Source organism: Phaenicophaeus curvirostris, chromosome 33, assembly GCF_032191515.1.
Source record: "Phaenicophaeus curvirostris isolate KB17595 chromosome 33, BPBGC_Pcur_1.0, whole genome shotgun sequence".
Classification (NCBI taxonomy): domain Eukaryota; kingdom Metazoa; phylum Chordata; class Aves; order Cuculiformes; family Cuculidae; genus Phaenicophaeus; species Phaenicophaeus curvirostris.
The window spans coordinates 1,141,941-1,159,845 of record NC_091424.1 but is presented as its reverse complement, the minus strand read 5'-3'; the positions used below and the strand labels follow the sequence as shown (position 1 = coordinate 1,159,845).

The 17,905-nt window shown below is 49.0% G+C and overlaps 1 protein-coding gene and 1 pseudogene across 1 annotated transcript; both read left to right on the top strand.

The window, feature by feature from the left end:
- Positions 1 to 5,773: 5,773 nt before the first annotated feature.
- On the top strand, positions 5,774 to 6,836 carry LOC138732510 (olfactory receptor 14A16-like; annotated as a pseudogene).
- A 9,890-nt stretch (positions 6,837 to 16,726) lies between these two features.
- LOC138732509 (olfactory receptor 14A16-like) lies at positions 16,727 to 17,659 on the top strand. Its single transcript, XM_069879111.1, has one exon. The coding sequence runs from the start codon at positions 16,727 to 16,729 to the stop codon at positions 17,657 to 17,659; it is 933 nt and encodes a 310-aa protein (XP_069735212.1).
- The last annotated feature ends 246 nt before the right edge of the window (positions 17,660 to 17,905 follow it).

The window sequence follows — 17,905 nt, the reverse complement described above, 5'->3', positions numbered from 1 at the left end:
TCATGCACTGACAGCCCAGCCATCCACCACAGTACCCCTGAGAGCTGGACTCGAGCCCAGCAGCCACCACTCCCGCCTGGAGAATCATCACACCCACTCTCCCCGCAGCCATCACTCCCCAACCAGCCCATACCTGGTGTCCATGCTGAAGCAGAACCAGCACTTCAACCTCCAGACGCGGTTGTGATTGAACCCTCGCAAAGCCTGCCGGAGTCCCTCCTGCCATGGGCCCTACCCTAGCAGCCACTGCTCCTGCTGGAACACGGACAGTCCGACCATCGGCCCCCAGCCAGCCCATCCCTTGTGTCCCTGTTGCAGAGGAACCAAGGCCACAGTCTCCAGACGCAGCTCAAAATGAAATGGTCCCTGCAGCTTCCCCAGCCCGCAGGCCGTCCTGATGCCATGGAACCAACAGAACCTTGGCTGAAGCCGGTGGAAGAGAAAAGACCCTTCCTGGTTTTGTACAAAGGTGGAAGCAGAAAGAGGAAACTGTGGAGAACCCTGTAACACCACTGAGCAGGAGAAGTGGTGGAAGATGTGGCTGGATTAAGGGCTCTCTCCAAGTCCCTTCATGAGCTCCTGTTTGATGGAAATTGGATGGTTTTCCCTCATGAACTCCTCACGGCTGTGGAGTGTGGCTCAAAAAAAAGGTGTTCTGGGAACTGACTTGAAGTGAAATGGCACCAATGGGTTAATTTGAACTAATTTGTGCGTTCTAAGGCAGCTTGCAAATATTCAGTCGTCTGTTAGATTAAAATAACTCCCGATGCGTGGTGAAAGCAAAGAGAAGCACGCATATAAACTGTGTAATGTGCCTGTCTGGAAGGGAGCTGCAAAGTGGACTCCAGTAACACCTTTGACACCATCTTCCTCAGCTCTCTCCTGGAGAAGCTGGTGGCTCATGTCTGGGGCAGGCATGCTCTGCACTGGGTGAAAACTCAGGATGGCCGAGCCCAGAGAGTTGTGGAGAATGGAGCTCAATCCAATTGTTGGCCAGCCACAAGCAGTGTCCCAAGGGCTCTGTCTTGGGGCCAGTCTTGTTCAATACCTTTATCCACAATCTTGGTGAGGGGATCAAGTGCTCCTTCAGTCAGTTTGGAGACGTCACCAAATTGTGTCAAGGTGTTGGTCTGGTAGTGGTCAGAAAGGCTCTGCAGAGGAACCTGGGAGCCTCCTGTGACCCAGCTCTTCTGTAAACCTTCAACAACTGAACTCTTCTGTGACCCCACTCTTCTATGACTCTTCTATGATGTGGATCCTCTATGATCTCAGCATTCTATTAGCAGACAGCCCTAAACCATGAGGCTTCTGTGAACCAAACCTTCTATGACCCAACTCTTCTCTGACCCTTCTATCACTTGACTCCTCTAAGATTCTTCTATGACTCGAATCTTCTGTGATCCAGCTGCTCTATGACCTCAATAATCTATGACCCAACCCTTCTATGGCCCAGCCTTTTGATGACCTAAGAGTTCTATGGCTTGACTCTTCTATGACCCGATGTTTATATGACCTTTCTATGACTCTGTCATGACCCAAGACTTCTGAGTCCTGTCTCTTCTTTGACCAGACTCTTCTATAAAAGACTCTTCTAAGTCCCATCTATGACTCAACTCTTCTAGGAGCCTTCTATCACACAGCACTTCTATAAATGTTCTACAACTGAACTCATTCATGACCTGACTCCTATCACCATACTCTTCCATCACTCCTCTATGGCCCGAATCTTCTGTGACCTCAGTCTTCTATGACCCAACACATCTAAAACACGAGTCTTCTATGAACCAAACATTATGAAAGGCAGCTGTGAGAAGCGGGGTTGTTTAGCCTGGAGAAAAGGAGGTTGAAGGAGACCTTATCACTACCTACAACTGCCCGAAAGGAGATTGTAGCAGGGTGGATGTTGGTCTCTTCTCCCAAGTGACAGGTGATAGGATGAGAGGAAATGGCCTCAAGTGTCACCAGGGGAGGTTTAGGATGGACATCAGGAAAAATTTCTTCGCAGCAAGGATTCTCAGGCAGCAGCAGAGGCTGCCCAGGGAGGCGGTGGAGTTGTGGTCCCTGGAGTTATTTAAAAGATGAGGTGATGAAGTGCTCAGAACTCTTATCTAACCCTCTATGACTTTCTATGACCTGACTTCTCAATGACTCTTCTGCGACCAAACATCATTGTTACCCATATATATTATGATCAAACCCTTCCACAACACAACTCTCACATGACCCAACATGTCTGTTACCTTCTACGACTCATATTCTCTGAACCGACCCTTCTATGACCAAACACTACTAAAAACCAAATGAACTCACACTTCTATGACTTGAGTCTTCCATGACTCAAATATTCCATGACACTTTTATGATCCAAATTTTCTGTGGCCCGAGAATTCTACTACCCAACTCTGCTATGAGACGACTATGACCCAACACCTCTATGAACCTTCTGTGACTGAACTCTATGAACTGACTCTTCTAAAACCTGATTCTTCCTACACCCAAGATTCCTGTGAGCCTTCTAGGACCAACACTTTTATGACCCTTGCCTTCTAGGATTCAACTCTTCTGCACCTGCATGGAGCTGTGTGAGAACCTTGGCATCTCCCGTGACACTACAGGCCTGTGTTTGGAATTACATGGAATAACTGCTTCCAATTTGATTCAGCAATGTGAGAATGTCCATGGCACCAGTGACATTGTAGCTAAAGCCAGATCTGCCTGACCAGGGCCCAGGGGTCAGGGCTTGGACATTCTGCTTCACCAAGCAATCCCAAGCTTTTCTCAGCATCACAGCTGCCGGCACAGCGCCTTTGCCCTCCTGCAACCATGGCCTCCAATTATCAGCACTAAGGAGTCCCTGGGGAATGCTGTGTTAGTAACAATCCTCATAGAGACCAATTAATACTTCAAGGTACTCTGAGTTGTGTTCTTGACTTCTTGAGAGCTTGGCTCAATCTCCTCTCAGCAGCTGAGGTTCAAGGACTCATCAGCAAATCCACCCTGGGTCTCATTAAAGTACAGAAAGCCTTAACAAGCTCTTTCTCTTCCTGGCATTTTCTTCAGGTCTTCAAGCGTTGTACATCGCCCTGGAGTTATTTCCCAGTGTGGTTAAAGAGGAAGATTTCAAAGTGCACCTAAATATATATATATATATGTTGTGTTTAATATTTGTATTTCATTATTTTTCAGCTCAGAGAACAAATGACAGAAGCGTCCTCCAATGGGCATTAATGCTGAGTGTCACCTCAGGAGGTCTTGGCACCATGGAGAAGTACCCCTTGAGGTCTGACCCTGCATGGACAGTCTTGATCCTCATCCCCCCAGCCCCACCATTTCTGGTAGTGACCACATGGGACTTGCAACCCTTTTCCTTACATCCCTTTCTCTTTCCATTCTGACAGCTTGGGGAAATGAGGTCATTCCCTGTCACCTTCCTGGTGGCACAACCCCCTTGCCCTCCCCAGTGATTCTCCTGCCCAAGTCATGCAGTAACATTGCAGGAAAGAAGCGTCTCTGACAGATGAGGGAGGGAACATCAGGGATGGGTTCAGCCTCTTTCTCAGCAGGTTCCCCTGGAGTCCCAGGAACACCTCAAGGGAGCCGAGAGGTGGCAGGGAGGGAGCTGGTGGCAAGTGGGCAGCGCTACAAAGAGCCAGGTCTGTCCAGGAGCAGCTCCTCTGCAAAGCCCAGCAGGGCTGAGAGCACTGCCTGCAGGCAGCGAGGGAAGAGGAGGGAGCAGAGAGAGGGGAAAGGCAGGGTGGGGTGAGAGGAATCTCTGCATCTCTTAGTACAAGGCAATGCAGCTTCAGTTCCTGGAGGGATCTCCTAAAGGGGACACATCCCACAGTTGTCCATAAATACAACCCTCACTTTGTCTAGATAGGAAGAGGAGGAGGAGAACTTGCTGCATATCAGGGACTCTGCACTGGACCATTAGATGGACAGAACACCATCTCTGCCTTTTGCTGCTGGCTTTGGGGGTGTAAAGGTGAATCTGCACCGGTGGATGCCCAGGGCTGTCCTTCCAAACAGTTGATCATGGAGGGGTGGGGAGAAGCTGTGTGTGGAAGGAGGAAATCGCAGCAAGGCAGAGTCATTCTGCTTCCAAGAGCTCTGGGTCACCCCTAGAATATTTCCAAAGGGGTGTCTCAAGGAGGTCAAAGCAAGGATTGCTCTAAAGGTAAGGATCTTGCCTGAGACTGTGTTTTCTGTTTCCTTTTTCAGGGGAGTAGGGAGGGGGAGAGAAAAGAAGTAGAAATAAAGCACTCGGTTTATAACAACTCATTGAGATTTTTGAACCGCACCTCTTGAGTTAACAGTAGCTCAGTCAAGACCCTGGTAAAGTCCCCTCACCAACTTCTCTGCCTATGAACAGCACCCGCCTCACCTGTGCTGGACCCATCAGGTTGTTCCTGTAAAGAGGATCCCGTGCTCTGGCAGTGCCCTGCAAAGAGGGAGGTTTGTGTAAGGGAGTGCCCAGAGACCGAGATGGGGTCTGTTTCCTGCAAGGAAAATCTCCAGGCAGAAGGAATAGGATCGCAGAACGCAAGGAACATAAAACAGAGACATCGTGGGAGGGCGAATTCCAAAGTACTATGTGATTCCCTGCAGTGCTGACCCTTCCTCTGAGCAAGCCCCCTTGCTTCCTCTCCCACCCAGCAAAGCCTCTGCCCTCAGGCCTCTGGGCTCCAAGGCTGAGCCCCCTCCTCTGCAGCCACAGCTCCAGTGCCCTCTCCAGAGCCCAGGGGCCGAGAACAACTGCCCGGCAAGGTTGGTGTCTGGGAGAGGGCAAGCACAGCTGGGGAAGAGTAACGCTGTCTGCATGTTTGGCTACCTCTGCCCTGGCCTCTCTCAGCTAGACCCTCACTCTGTTTCTCCCCGTTTCTCCCCTCGACTCTGTTCTTGCTGTTCTTCTCTTCTTGCTGCCTGGCTCTCTGGGGATGGAAGTTTCTCGTACAGAGTCACCCACTGCCCTGGTGGCTCCTTTCCTGCCATTGTGTCCATGGGGACCCATGTCCCAGCTTTACTCTGAGCTGTGAGGCTGTGGGCAATGCGGTCAGAGGGGCTGGGAAAGGAGCTAAATCTCTCTTCATCCAATGCCATTCTGCAGACACTTGGCTTTCTCCTTAGGTGTCCTTCCAAGCTGTGAGTTTCCCTCCAGGATGTAAACATGGCCTGTCACATCTTGGCATGACCTGGAAACCCCATGGAGAAGCAAGGAAGTTCTCCAGCCAAGGTAATTCTCCTGGGTTTGTTAAATGAGCCGTGTGTGTCCTGGGGTGAAAATGGGTTCTGAGAACTTAGGAAAGGGTGAGACATTGAGTGTTGTGAGACAGATCCTTTCGCTCTCGGCAGGGCCTTGCAGCTTTTCAGGGTAACATGGGACTTTGATCCCCCTCCATCTCAGAAAGGCACAAGCCCAGGGCAGCTGAAAACAAGAGCAAGGGACTTGAAGCTTCTCTCCTTCTGCACTGAGACACAGGCAATGCTCTCACCTTGCAGGGACTGCTTTGTTGTTCTTGAGTGCAAGAGAAAGTCTGAGCATTTCTGATATCACCCTCTCAAAAATATTGAAGACTAATTTCTTGGCACTGGGAGTGCAGATGCTGAGAAGCCCTTTTGCATGAGGAGAAGTTTTAACTGTAAAATTGGAATACTAGTTCTGCTCACACCATCCCCATGACCCCCTTGCAGAGTAGGGCTGAATCATTGCAGCCAGCAGGCAGAGGTCCTGCTCTTCTGGCACATTGAGCCAGCATCAATCAGGGCTCCAGGCATGGAGAAGACAGATGAACTCCTGGGAAAGGAGAAGCACTGGAGAGTGGGCATGGTGAGAAATGGCTTTAATGTTCCTCAGAGACATCTCACCTAATTTTCACTGATTTTTTTCATGTTCAGTGCTTCACATCTAGAGGCAGCAGATGTCCAACAGCAGCTCCACCACCCAGTTCCTCCTCCTGGCATTCGCAGACACACGGAAGCTGCAGCTCTTGTACTTCTGGCTCTTCCTGGGCATCTACCTGGCTGCCCTCCTGGGCAACGGCCTCATCATTACCATCATCACCTGTGACCACAACCTCCACACCCCCATGTACTTCTTCCTCTTCAACCTCTCCCTCCTCGACCTGGGCTCCATCTCCACCACTGTCCCAAAAGCCACATTCAATTTGCTTTGGAATGTCCACATCATCTCTTACTCAGGATGTGTTTTCCAGGTCTTCTTTCTATTCTTCTTCCTTGGAGCAGAGTATTTAATTCTTATGTTCATGTCCTATGACCGCTACGTGGCCATCTGCAAACCCCTGCACTACGGGACCCTCCTGGGCACCAGAGCTTCTGTCCACATGGCAGCAGCTGCCTGGGGTGCTGCGTTTCTCACTGCTCTGCTGCACACGGCCAATACATTTTCCCTGCCCCTCTGCCAGGGCAATGCTATGGAATAGTTCTTCTGTGAAATTCCACACATCTTCAAGCTCTCCTGCTCACACTCCTACCTCAGGGAAGCTCGGCTTCTTGTGTTTGGTGGATGTTTATGTTTTGGGTGTTTTGTTTTCATTGTGGTGTCCTATGTGCAGATCTTTAGGGCTGTGCTTAGGATCCCCGCTGAGCAGGGACAGCACAAAGCCTTTTCCACGTGCCTCCCTCACCTGGCCGTGGTCTCCCTGTTTATTAGCACTGCAGTGTTTGCCTACATGAAGCCCTCCTCCATCTCTTCTCCACCCCTGGACATTGTGTTGTCAATTCTGTACTCAGTGGTGCCTCCAGCATTGAACCCCCTCATCTACAGCCTGAGGAACCAGCAGCTCAGGGATGCTGTGTGGAAACTGAGAACTGCATAGTTCCATCAAGCAAAAAAATGTTGGGCTTCTGCATAGCAGATCTAATATAACTCACTGCAGACCCACCCTACATTCTGTATTTTCCTGTTTTGGTGGTATTTTTTAGTTATAATAATGTTCTCATTCTCTCTCTAATTCATTGTCTGCTTGTCTTTTCTGAATTAGTGTCTGTGTAAAAGAGGACATGTGCTCCCTGTATGTTTGAAAAAAATAAAGGGACCTGTAGTACATTTATTTTTTGGGAAGACCCTTCATCCAAGGCCTTTTTGGAACTGCAGGGAGAGTTCCTGTGGGCATGGGTGGAGAGGAAAAGAGTCCCAGCACGGCAGCACTGCCAGGCACCAGCACTTCATCTCCCAGGGCTGTTCTCTCTCCACTTCCCCACTCTCCTCCTCATCCCTTGCCTTGCTGTAAGGTCTGAGGGCTCTGAGCTTGGTCACAGCCGTGCTGCGTGTCAGTGCTGTGCCCGCAGGCAGGGACAGGCAGTGGGCACTTGAGGGACAGAGCTGCCTCAGAACTGCCTTTCCATAAAGCAACGGGATCTCCTCAGGGCAGGACCTAAGTCTCAGTTCTTCTTTCAAGGTCTCCCTCAAGGACATGCCAAGAACACGAGCCACAGGTGAAAACACCAGTAAAGATAAACTGTGGGGTGTGATGGGTTTGGGAAGGATTCAGTTTCCTTTCACAACCAGGTTTCTTTTGAGAGATCTTTAAGATCAGCAGAGCAGGATCTGGTCTGTGCCTATGTACACTGGAGCCTCCACAGAACCTGCCTCAGGGCAATCATCCTGGAGTCGCCCCTCAAAACCACCACCCCCCTCACTGCCCTCCCACCCCAGCTTGAAGAGGTTATTTGTCCCTCCCTGGAAGGAAACAGAATGTGGAGGTCAGAGTCCATGTTCTTACTCTAAAGATAAGATGTGAGCCCGTACGCCATGTACACGAGGTGAGATGATCCCCAGCAAACACAAACAGCTCTTCCTTGAGTTTCCATGAAATCCTGTGGGACAGAAAGTGTCTCAAGGTCACTTTGAGTTGAGAGCGACATCCCAAGAGTAAGTGCCTGAATGCACCTCTGGGATGTGCTTCCTTCAACCAAGGCCCCTGTGCCCATTCCTCATGCTGTGGGCATCTCAGATAAGTGAAGAGCAGGGCAACACACTGCAGGGCTGAGACACCTCCCAATCTCTGGACATGGCAACAGAAGGTCAGAGAGAGACTATGACGTTTATCTCCCCCTGTACAGGGACCTGACTCTGCCTCTGAACATCCCTGGATGCATAAGGAGTCCACAAGGCCAGCTCAGACATGGACTCCTGACAGAACCCTGACATTTCTGTGTGTGACCCCAGGAACAAACCCCACTGGCCCAGGGAGATTGATCTCAGCTCCCCTGGAGAGGCTCAGTGCAAGTGTTCCTGTCTGCTGCATCACCCTTACATGATGTAAGTGCCAGAGCAATCAGAGAGGTTCTGGAAAAGGAAATCATCAAAAATACCTTAAAGATGAGGAAGAAAGAGAATTGGGAGAACTGCAGGTGGAAACCCCTGGAAGGTGAGGGAGATGAAATGCACAGTGTACCAGACAGAGAGATGGCAATGAAAGCACAGGGGAAGGGGAATGCTGCTTCTCCTACAAATCACACACATTCTCAGAATTCATATTTTGACAGCATAGAAATTCCATGGACATTTTGTTGGAAGTTTGGAATCATTTCAGCTGATGAAACAGAGCAGTTTGAGATATCACTTAAGGTACTGAGAGCAGTTCTCATGTTTTCAGACCAAGCACCATGCTCTGACCATCAGCACCCAGTGCAAACCTCTAGAGGCCCCGGTGTGTCTGAGAGGTTTGCCTGGGACTGCAGCTGTCAGAGAAGACTGAGGGAGCCATGTCACTTCCATCATTTCCATCCAGTCCTGAACATTCATACACTTTATTTGGGGAGTTCCAAGAGTTTAGGTAAAGGGGGCGGTACAGGGAGAGCACTTTGAAGAAGTGCCAATAGAATTCTCCAAGTGATGTTGATGCAGGGTGTCTCCTAAGGAGGTGTGGACATGTAGGGAAAGCCTCAAGGTGGACCTTGAGGTCCACCACTACATGGAGAACCTTGCTCTTCACCTCCCCAGCCCCGTCATGTGTCTCTCTCTGTCAGGTTGTCTATGTCAGTAAAAAATGCATATCCTTATGACACGCAAAGTGTTTGGATCCCTCCCAGAGCAGGTCTTAGATTTTCAGTCTATCCAGAAATTGACCTTGGATCCCATAGTCTCCCCAGTTACCCAATAAATAAAAAAAATTACAGAGAAAAACTCCATTCTTGGATTAGTCTTTCCCTTGAAAATAGAGTCATAGAATATCTTGAGTGGGAAGGGATCTATAAGGATCATCATGTCCCATCCACTAGACTACTTAAAGCAAACCTTATGACCAAGAGCATCATCCAGACATTCCTTGAACTCTGACAGGCTTGGTGCCATAACCACTTCCCTGGGGAGCCTTTTCCAGTGACCAACCGCCCTCTCAGTGAAGAACCATTTCCTAATATCCAATGAGAACTTCTCCTCCACCCATTTTCATTTCCTATCGCTGGTCACCAGGGAGCAAAGCTCACCCATCAGTTGTGCAGAATGGCCCGTGCTGGAGCTGGCAATGGGAGTGCCAAGTGCCCTGGGCACCTTCGCAATCTGTCCCTGCCACCAAGGGCACCCACTGGCCTCCTGTCCTGCACCTGCAGGGCTGGGCTCTGCCCCTCACACCTTCTGCCGGTGTCACACCCCCACTGCCTGGGCAGCAACACCTTAAGAAGCACTGAATGAGGATTTGGGCAATCAAAATTGTGAATAATTCTAAATATGAGGCTGTGTTCCTTGAAAGAGGCTTTGGAAGATAAAAATGAGCTTTTCGAACCTATAAATAAGGGTTTGGCCTCTAAAACTCGGGCCTCGGGCTACATATGAGTCTTTTGACAGTGCAAGCAAAGGCCACCTCTGTGGCCCCAAGAAATGAAGCTCTGGTCCTGAATGCAGGTCTTTGGATGCTCCATTTGAGGGTTCATCTGTAAAAGAGGGGATTGGATCCTTTCCATGAGAGTCTGGAGCCTCAAAAGAAGGGTTTGGGTCCTACAAATGGTGCTTTGAAACTGGAACTGAGGCTTTGAGCCCTGACATCAGGCTTTATTCCCTAAAGTGATACTGTGGTAAGAAACACTAAGGTTCTGTGCCCTAAAAATGGGAGTGGAGAGGCTCAAAATGATGATTTGAGCCTTCACAATCATGGACTTGATAGTAAAATTAGGCTTTGTTCCCTGAAAAGGAGGCTTTGAGGGCTGCAAAAGAGATTTGAACCCTTTTAGAGGATTTTGTCTCTGAAATTGAGGCTGTGGAAATAAAAAATTCAGACTTTGGACATAAGAAAAGGTGCTTTTGGCCTTAAAATGAGTTTTTGAAGCTCAAAAAGGGAGGCTCAGGAAAAAAATGAGGGTTTATACCCCAAAAACGTGGCTTTGGGACCCAAAAGGGTGACTTCCCCCCATTCTCTAGTTCTGGGCTCTCCCCAGCCCTCCCCTCCCACTGGGGGCAGGGAGGTCACACCTCATGCTATGGGCCTCTAACTCCATCCTGGCATACCTCCTCAAGGTCCTCTCCAATTTCTCTACTTTGCTTTTCAATTGTACAACTAGCTGGGTCCTGTGGCATCATCCTGGTGCCAGAAAATGGAGGGCAGCCATTGTCTCCTTTGCATAGCATCAAGAGTTGCTTCCTCTGCTCCTTCCAGTGAGTGATGGGGGGTGGGCAAGAAGTTTTCAGGGGGACACAGCCAGGAGAGCTGACCGCGGCTGAGCAGAGGGAGATCCCTTCACATTGATGACATACTCAGTGATAAAAACTTTGATAGAAGAAGAAAGAAGATTTTTATCAATCAAGGTGATGGGTGGTGGTAGATTGGCACCAGGACGCTTGCTTGTCCTCACTCACAAGAGACCTCCAACAATCCCAAAGCCTTTCAAAAGAGATTTTCCAAAGAAATATTGATCTTCTCCTGGAACTTCCAAAGCCTGGAGAATAAAAGGCTTTGGGGAGACCTTATAACAGCCGTCCTGTACACAAAGAGAGCAACCAATAATGCTGGAGAGGGACTTTTTAAAAGGTCATGGAGGAACAGGATGAGGGGGAATAGATTCAAATTGGAAGGGGGAGGATTTATAAATCGCTCAGAAAGAAGGTGGTGAGGCTGTGGCCCAGGTTTCCCAGGGAAGCTGTGGATGTCCCCTCCCTGGATGTGTTCAAGGCCAGCTTGAATGGGAACTTGAGCAGCCTGGTCCGGTGGGAGGTGTCCCTGCCCATGGCAGAGGGGCTGGAACTGGATGGGCTTTAAAGTCCCTTCCAACTCAAACCTGATAAGTATGGAAGTATAAACTTCAACTAAAACAGATTTTTCTTAGTAGCACTTTGAAATCTTTCTCTTTAACCACACTAAGGAATGACACCAAGGAGCTTTGCAAGTCTTGAAGACCTGAAGAAATCTCCAGGAAGATAAATAGCTCGTTAAGGCTCTCTGTATTTTAATGAGACCCAGGGTGCATTTGCTGATGATTTTTTGACTCTCAGCTACAGAGAGGAGATTGAAAAAAAGCTCTCAAGAAGTTAAAAACAGAACTCAGAGTAACTTGAAGTATTAATTGGTCTCAGTGAGGATTGTTACTAACAAATTGTCCCTAGGGACTCGACAGAGTCAGCTGTGGTGCTGAGAAAAGCCTGAGTTTGCTGGATGAAGCAGAAAGACCAAGCCCTGACTTCCAGGCCCTGGGCAGGAAGATCTGGCTCTGACTACAATGATTCTGGTGTCATGAACATTCATGCTGGTGTCATCCTCATGGCCAAATGAAATCTGCAGCAGTTATTCCATGTAATTCCAAACACAGACCTGTAGAATTATGGGAGATGCCAAGGTTCTCACACACAGCTCCATGCAGTAACAGAAGAGTTGGGTCATAGATGGGTAGGTCATGAAAGGGTTGGTTCTTAGAAGAGTTAGAGAAAATGGGTATGACAAGAATAAGTAATAGAAGAGTTGAGTCATAGAGGAGTAACAGAGAAGTGCAGTCATTGAAGGTTTATAGAAGTTTTAGGTTATAGAATTCTCAAAGCAGAAGTGGGTTATAGACTATTCAGGTCATAAAAGAGTCATGGAATATTCAGGCTATGCTAGAGTCGAGTCATAGAAGTGTGAGATTATTTTGGTTTTAGAAGGGTTTATTCATAGAAGGATCACAAAAGAGTTGGTCCATAGAAGGAGTGTGTCATAGAATAGTTGTAGAACAGTCAGATAATGGAAGAATCTGATCACAGAAAGTTCATAGTCAGGTCATGGAAAGTAGGATCATAGAGCAGTCAGACAACAGTCAGGTCATCGTATGAAGTGTTGTGTCATAGAAGGCTTGTGTCATGGAAGGGCCTGGTCATATAAGACGTGGGTCACAGAAGAGTTGATTTATAGATGAGTCAAGTCATGGAGGAATAACAGAACTTTTCAGTTGCAAAAGGTTTATAGAAGTCTCGAGTCACAGATTTTTCACATAACAGAAGAGTCAAGTCAAAGAAACGGGAGAGTTTATTTGAGTAATTGAAGAGTTTGGTCATAGAAAGGTCATTGAAGAGTCAGGTCATAGAAGTGTCAAGTCATAAAATAGTTGGGTCATAGATTATTCAGGTCATAGAAAGCCACAGGGGGATCATAGAAGAATTGGGTCACAGAAGGCTTGACTCATAGAAGGCTCAGACTCTAGATGAGCCAGTTTATGGAGGAGTCCTAGAAGAGTGGGGTGTTAGAAGAGCTGGTTCATAGAAGAGATGGTTCATAGAAGGCTCATAGAAGAGTAGGGTTGTACAAGGGCTGTGTCATTGAATTGTTAGGTCATAGAAGCACTAGGTCATAGAAGGGTCATGGAAGTGTTGGGTCATATAAATCATAAAAACACCGCTGGTGGCTCATAGAAGAGTCAGGTCATAATGGAGTCGGATCACAGAAGTGTCAGTTAATAGTAGATTTGGTTCCTAGAACAGTTGGGTGATAGAAGGGTCAGGTTTTAGAAGAGTTGAGTCATAGAAGCATCAGGGCATAGATGATTTGCGTCACAGAGGAGTAATAAAAGACATGGGTCATAAAAAGTCATGTCATAGAAGAAAAGAGAATACTCAAGTCATTGAAGGTCATAGAAGGCTCAAGTCACAAAAGGGTCAGGTCATACAAGAGAGGGGTCAAAGGAGGGTCAGTTTATAGATGAGTCAGATGATAGAGATGTAATAGAAGAATTCAGTCATAAAATGTTCATAGAGATGCTGTGTCACAGAAGTCTCAGGCCATAAAAGATTTGGGTCATGGAAGAGTTGAGTCATAGAAGCATGAGAATTTAGTCAGGAAAAGGAACAACTGGGTCATAGAAAGTTCTTAGTAGAGTTAGGCCGCAGAACTGTTGGGTCATAGAAGGGTTGGGTCAAAAATAATTCAGGTCATAGAGCAGTCTGGTAAAAGAAGGATGATGAGACACAATCTGCCCAAGGGAAATCCAGTCACCTTCTCTTTCAGACATCTAGAAATAGAATCAAAGAGGAAAACGTCTGGGGAACAGCCTTTAGCTCCCCTGCTCATCCATTGGACATTTCTGAAAAGGACGGCAATGTGGGAGTGGTGCCAGTGGTCAGGGTGTTTCCTTAGTCTCCATGACCTTGTGAAGATGATGGGGAGTGGCCTCACTGGGACATCACCCTGCTCACTCAGCTCCCTGGGATGCTGCCCCTCCTGTCCGATAGATTGGGAAGGATTTTGTTTGCTCAAGGGATCCCTGACTTGATCCTCACTCCTGGCTTGCCCATCTCCTCCAGAGTCCTGCCCTGAGTCACAGAGGCCTGAGAGACCTCGATGGAGAAGACAGAGACAAGGAGAACACAGGGAGTCTCACATCTGTCTGCACCTGTTTACTTCCGATACCCAGTAGGACCCACACAGGGTCTTTGTTTCTTCTTTAACTGTTCCTGAAGAGGCCAACACTCATCATGGGGCCCTTCAATGGCCTTTCATGTTCAGACTGAATCATGGAGGATTCTGTCCTTGAAGACCATCTGTCCTGAGCTCTGTGACCCAGCTCTGTCTCCCACAGGAATGGCTCCATCTCCTCCTGCCTGTGCCCCTGGCTGAGGGCATTGCTGCCCATTTGGGGCTGAAGGCCTCCACCTGTGGCACCAGGCAAGCTCATCCCTGCCATGAGGAAACGAGTTCAAGACCCCATCAGCTGGAAGACTTTGCTTGCAACAGAGACATATCAAGGACAGAAGAGAGTTGAGTGTCTTTCTAGACCCAGGTCTAAAAAGCTAGGATGAATTAGCTAAATCCAGTCAGCGGAAAACATTCTCCAGCTTGGAGAAATCAGATCATTCCCTGTCACCTTCCTGCTGTCCTGTCTAATGATGAGAGAAATAATAGATTGTGATTCTCCTGTTCAGCTGTTTTTCTAACAGGAGTAAGGATACTGCAGGACAGAAGTGTCTCTCCTAGATGAGGAAGGTAACTTCAGGAATGGCATCAACCTGTTTCTCAGCAGGTTCCCCTGGAGCCCCAGAGACACCACGAGGGAGCCCAGTGGGGTCAGAGAAAGCGCTGCCTTGGGCTGCTCCTCTGCTGCTGAGCTGGGCTGGGCTCCTGGCAGGGAGGGAGCTCATAATGAGACAGGAGTTCATAAAAGAGCCAGGTCTGGCCAGGAGCAGCTCCTCTGCAGAGCCCAACAGGGCAGAGGGCACTGCCTGCAGGCAGGGAGGGAAGAGGAGGGAGCAGAGAGAGGAGAAATACATCCTGGGAGGAAAAAGGAGGCTTCATTTGGAGACAAATCTTCACAGCCCTTCTGAAGGTGAGTCTCTGGGTGCAGGACAATGCAGGTGCGGTTCCTGGAGGGATCTCCTATAGCTGGCACAGCCACAGCCTGAGGGATCTGTCAGGAGGGCTCTTGCAGTTTCTCCAACGTAAATTAAATACAGGGTCAGTGCTGCTCCACATCACTCCATGATATTTCTAAGAGGACAATTCAAGGGGAAGATCAGGACAGGGATTACGTTAAAGATAAAAAACTTTGCTGGGTCTGTGTTTTCTGTTACTTGCACTTGAGGTATTTCAGGGGATAAATGGACAAAGGACTCTCACACTGGAACAACTCACTGAGACTCCTGAGCTGTGTCCTTGAGTAATCAGTAGGTTTGAAAGGAGCCTCCTTAATTGTCTCCAGCTGCTCCTCTCTCATGGAGAGCACAAGCATCACCTCTGCTGCACCCATCAGGCTCAGTCTGTCCTGTCCTTTTCTGCTTATAAACAAGACCCTGTGCAGAGCTTCACATGGGAAACAGGCCAGTTTGTGTAGGGCCAGTGGTGTGAAGAGAGGGTCAGATCTGGTCTGTGAGCATTGACAGGGAGAAGATGTGGGACAGGGAAACACCTCCTATGAGGAAATCCCCAGCAGAAGGGATAGGATCAGACGATGAGAGGAATCATAAAATTGAGGCGTTGTGCAAGTGAAAATGCAGAAAGCACTGTGTGATCCCCTGCAGTGCAGCCCCTTCCTCTGAGCAAGCCCCCTTGCCTCCTCTCCCACCCAGCAAAGCCTCTGCCTTCAGGGCTCTGGGCTCCAAGGCTGAGACCCCTCCTCTGCAGTCACAGCTCCAGTGCCCTCTCCAGAGCCCAGGGGCTGAGAACAACTGCCCAGCTAGGTTGGTGACTGGGAGGGGACGAGCACAGCTGGGGAAGGGGAACGCTGTCTGTGTGCCCGGCTAACTCTGTCCTGGCCTCTCACAGCCAGACCTTCACTCTGTTTCTCCCTGTTTCTCTACCTGTCTCTGTTCTTGCTGTTGTTTTCTTATTCTCTCTGCCAGGCTCTCTGGGGATGGGAGTTGCAGAGTCAGGCACTGATCCTCTGTGGGGCTGTGGGCAGTGCATTCCTGAGGAACTAATAGACTCTTCTGTACTGAGATATCATCATTAGGATGCTTGACTTTCCTTGAAGTGTCCTCCCAAGCACTGAGAAGCCCTCCAGAGTGTAAACCTGTCCTATTGCAGCTTTGTGTTACCTAAATGTCTGTGGAAAAGCACACAGATGCTCCTGCCAGGGGAGTGTTGTGTTTGTGAAATGAGATGTGTGTGTACTGGGCTGAAAGTGGAATGCTGAGACCTTGAGAAAGGGTTACATGGTCAGTGCTTGGCAAAAGGTTTGTCTGCTCTCTGCACATCTTGGTAGCTTTTAAGGTGAATATGAAAGTGTGATTACTCTGTCTCTGAGAAGTTCATAGACAGGGTAGCTGGGAACTAGAGCGAAGGACAGAGCTGCTCCCCTCTCTCTGCACTGAGCAACAGGCAACGCCCTCTCCTCCCGGGACTCCCTCTGTTCTCCCTGAGTGCAGCACAGATTCTGAAGTTTTCTGTCAGCCAAGGCACTGCCCAGGGTGGGAGAAGGATCTGTAAAAACCCAGGCTTCTCAACCTGACTTCTGCCCTCTCAGCTCCTCATCCTGGCAGTGCAGATGCTGACAGGCCCTTCTGCACCAGGAGCAGTTCCCCAGGACAAAGCTGAACCCCAGCAGTGTCCCCTGTCCCCACTGTCTCCATAACCCCCTGCTGCAGAGCAGGGCTGACTCCTCGCAGTGAGTGGGCAGAGGCCCTGCTCCTCCTGTGACATTGAGCCAGCACCAAGACAAGCTCTAGGCATGGAGCTGGAGGAAGGGCTGAAAAAAGGGGACAAGATGTGAGCAGCAGGGAGGGGAATGAAAAATGTCTTTGATTTGTCTCAGAGGTTATCCCAACTTGTCACTGTCCTTCTCTCATATGTTAGTGTCCCGTGTCCAGAGGCAGCAGATGTCCAACAGCAGCTCCATCACCCAGTTCCTCCTCCTGGCATTCGCAGACACACGGGAGCTGCAGCTCTTGCACTTCTGGCTCTTCCTGGGCATCTACCTGGCTGCCCTCCTGGGCAACGGCCTCATCATCACCACCATTGCCTGTGACCACCACCTCCACACCCCCATGTACTTCTTCCTCTTCAACCTCTCCCTCCTCGACCTGGGATCCATCTCTATCACTGTCCCAAAATCTATGGCCAATTCCCTCTTGGACAACAGAGCCATCTCCTACATAGGATGTGTTGCCCAAGTCTTCTTTTTATTTTTCTTTTTTTCAGCAGCGTATTTTCTCCTCACCATCATGTCCTATGATCGCTATGTTGCCATCTGCAAACCCCTGCACTACGGGACCCTCCTGGGCACCAGAGCTTGTGTCCACATGGCAGCAGCTGCCTGGGGCGCTGGGTTTCTCTATGCTCTGCTGCACACGGCCAACACATTTTCCCTGCCCCTCTGCCAGGGCAATGCTGTGGAACAGTTCTTCTGTGAAATCCCTCACATCCTCAAGCTCTCCTGCTCACACTCCCACCTCGGGGAAGCTGGGTATCTTGGCGTTAGTGCCGCTTTAGCTTTTGGCTGTTTTGTTTTCATTGTGGTGTCTTATGTGCAGATCTTCAGGGCTGTGCTGAGGATCCCCTCTGAGCAGGGACGGCACAAAGCCTTCTCCACCTGTCTCCCTCACCTGGCCGTGGTCTCCCTGTTTGTCAGCACTGCCATGTTTGCTAACCTCAAATCTCCCTCCATCTCCTTCCCAATCCTGGATCTGATGGTATCACTTCTGTACTCAGTGGTACCTCCAACATTGAACCCCCTCATCTACAGCTTAAGGAACCAGCAGCTCAAGGATGCAGCGTCTAAACTCATGGCTGGATTTTTTAAGCATCACTGATCTGCCCATCTTCTTCTGACTGTCAATCACAGTGACAAGCACTGCAGAAACATCCTTTGGTTGCAGACGTGCTTTGCTTTTTAGGTTTTCTTCACTATGATAATGTTGTCTGAATAGAAATGTCATTATTCTGGTCACTCCTGTGTCAGTATCTCTCTGTCTCGTGTGACCTTGAGACACTGTAAACGAGGAGCCATGCTCTCTGTGTGCTTAAAGAAAATACAGTCCCCTGCAGCTACTTGTTTG

Coding starts and splice junctions, on each gene's coding strand:
- LOC138732509 (XM_069879111.1), top strand. CDS start 16,727: ATGTCCAACAGCAGCTCCATCACCCAGTTCCTCCTCCTGGCATTCGCA.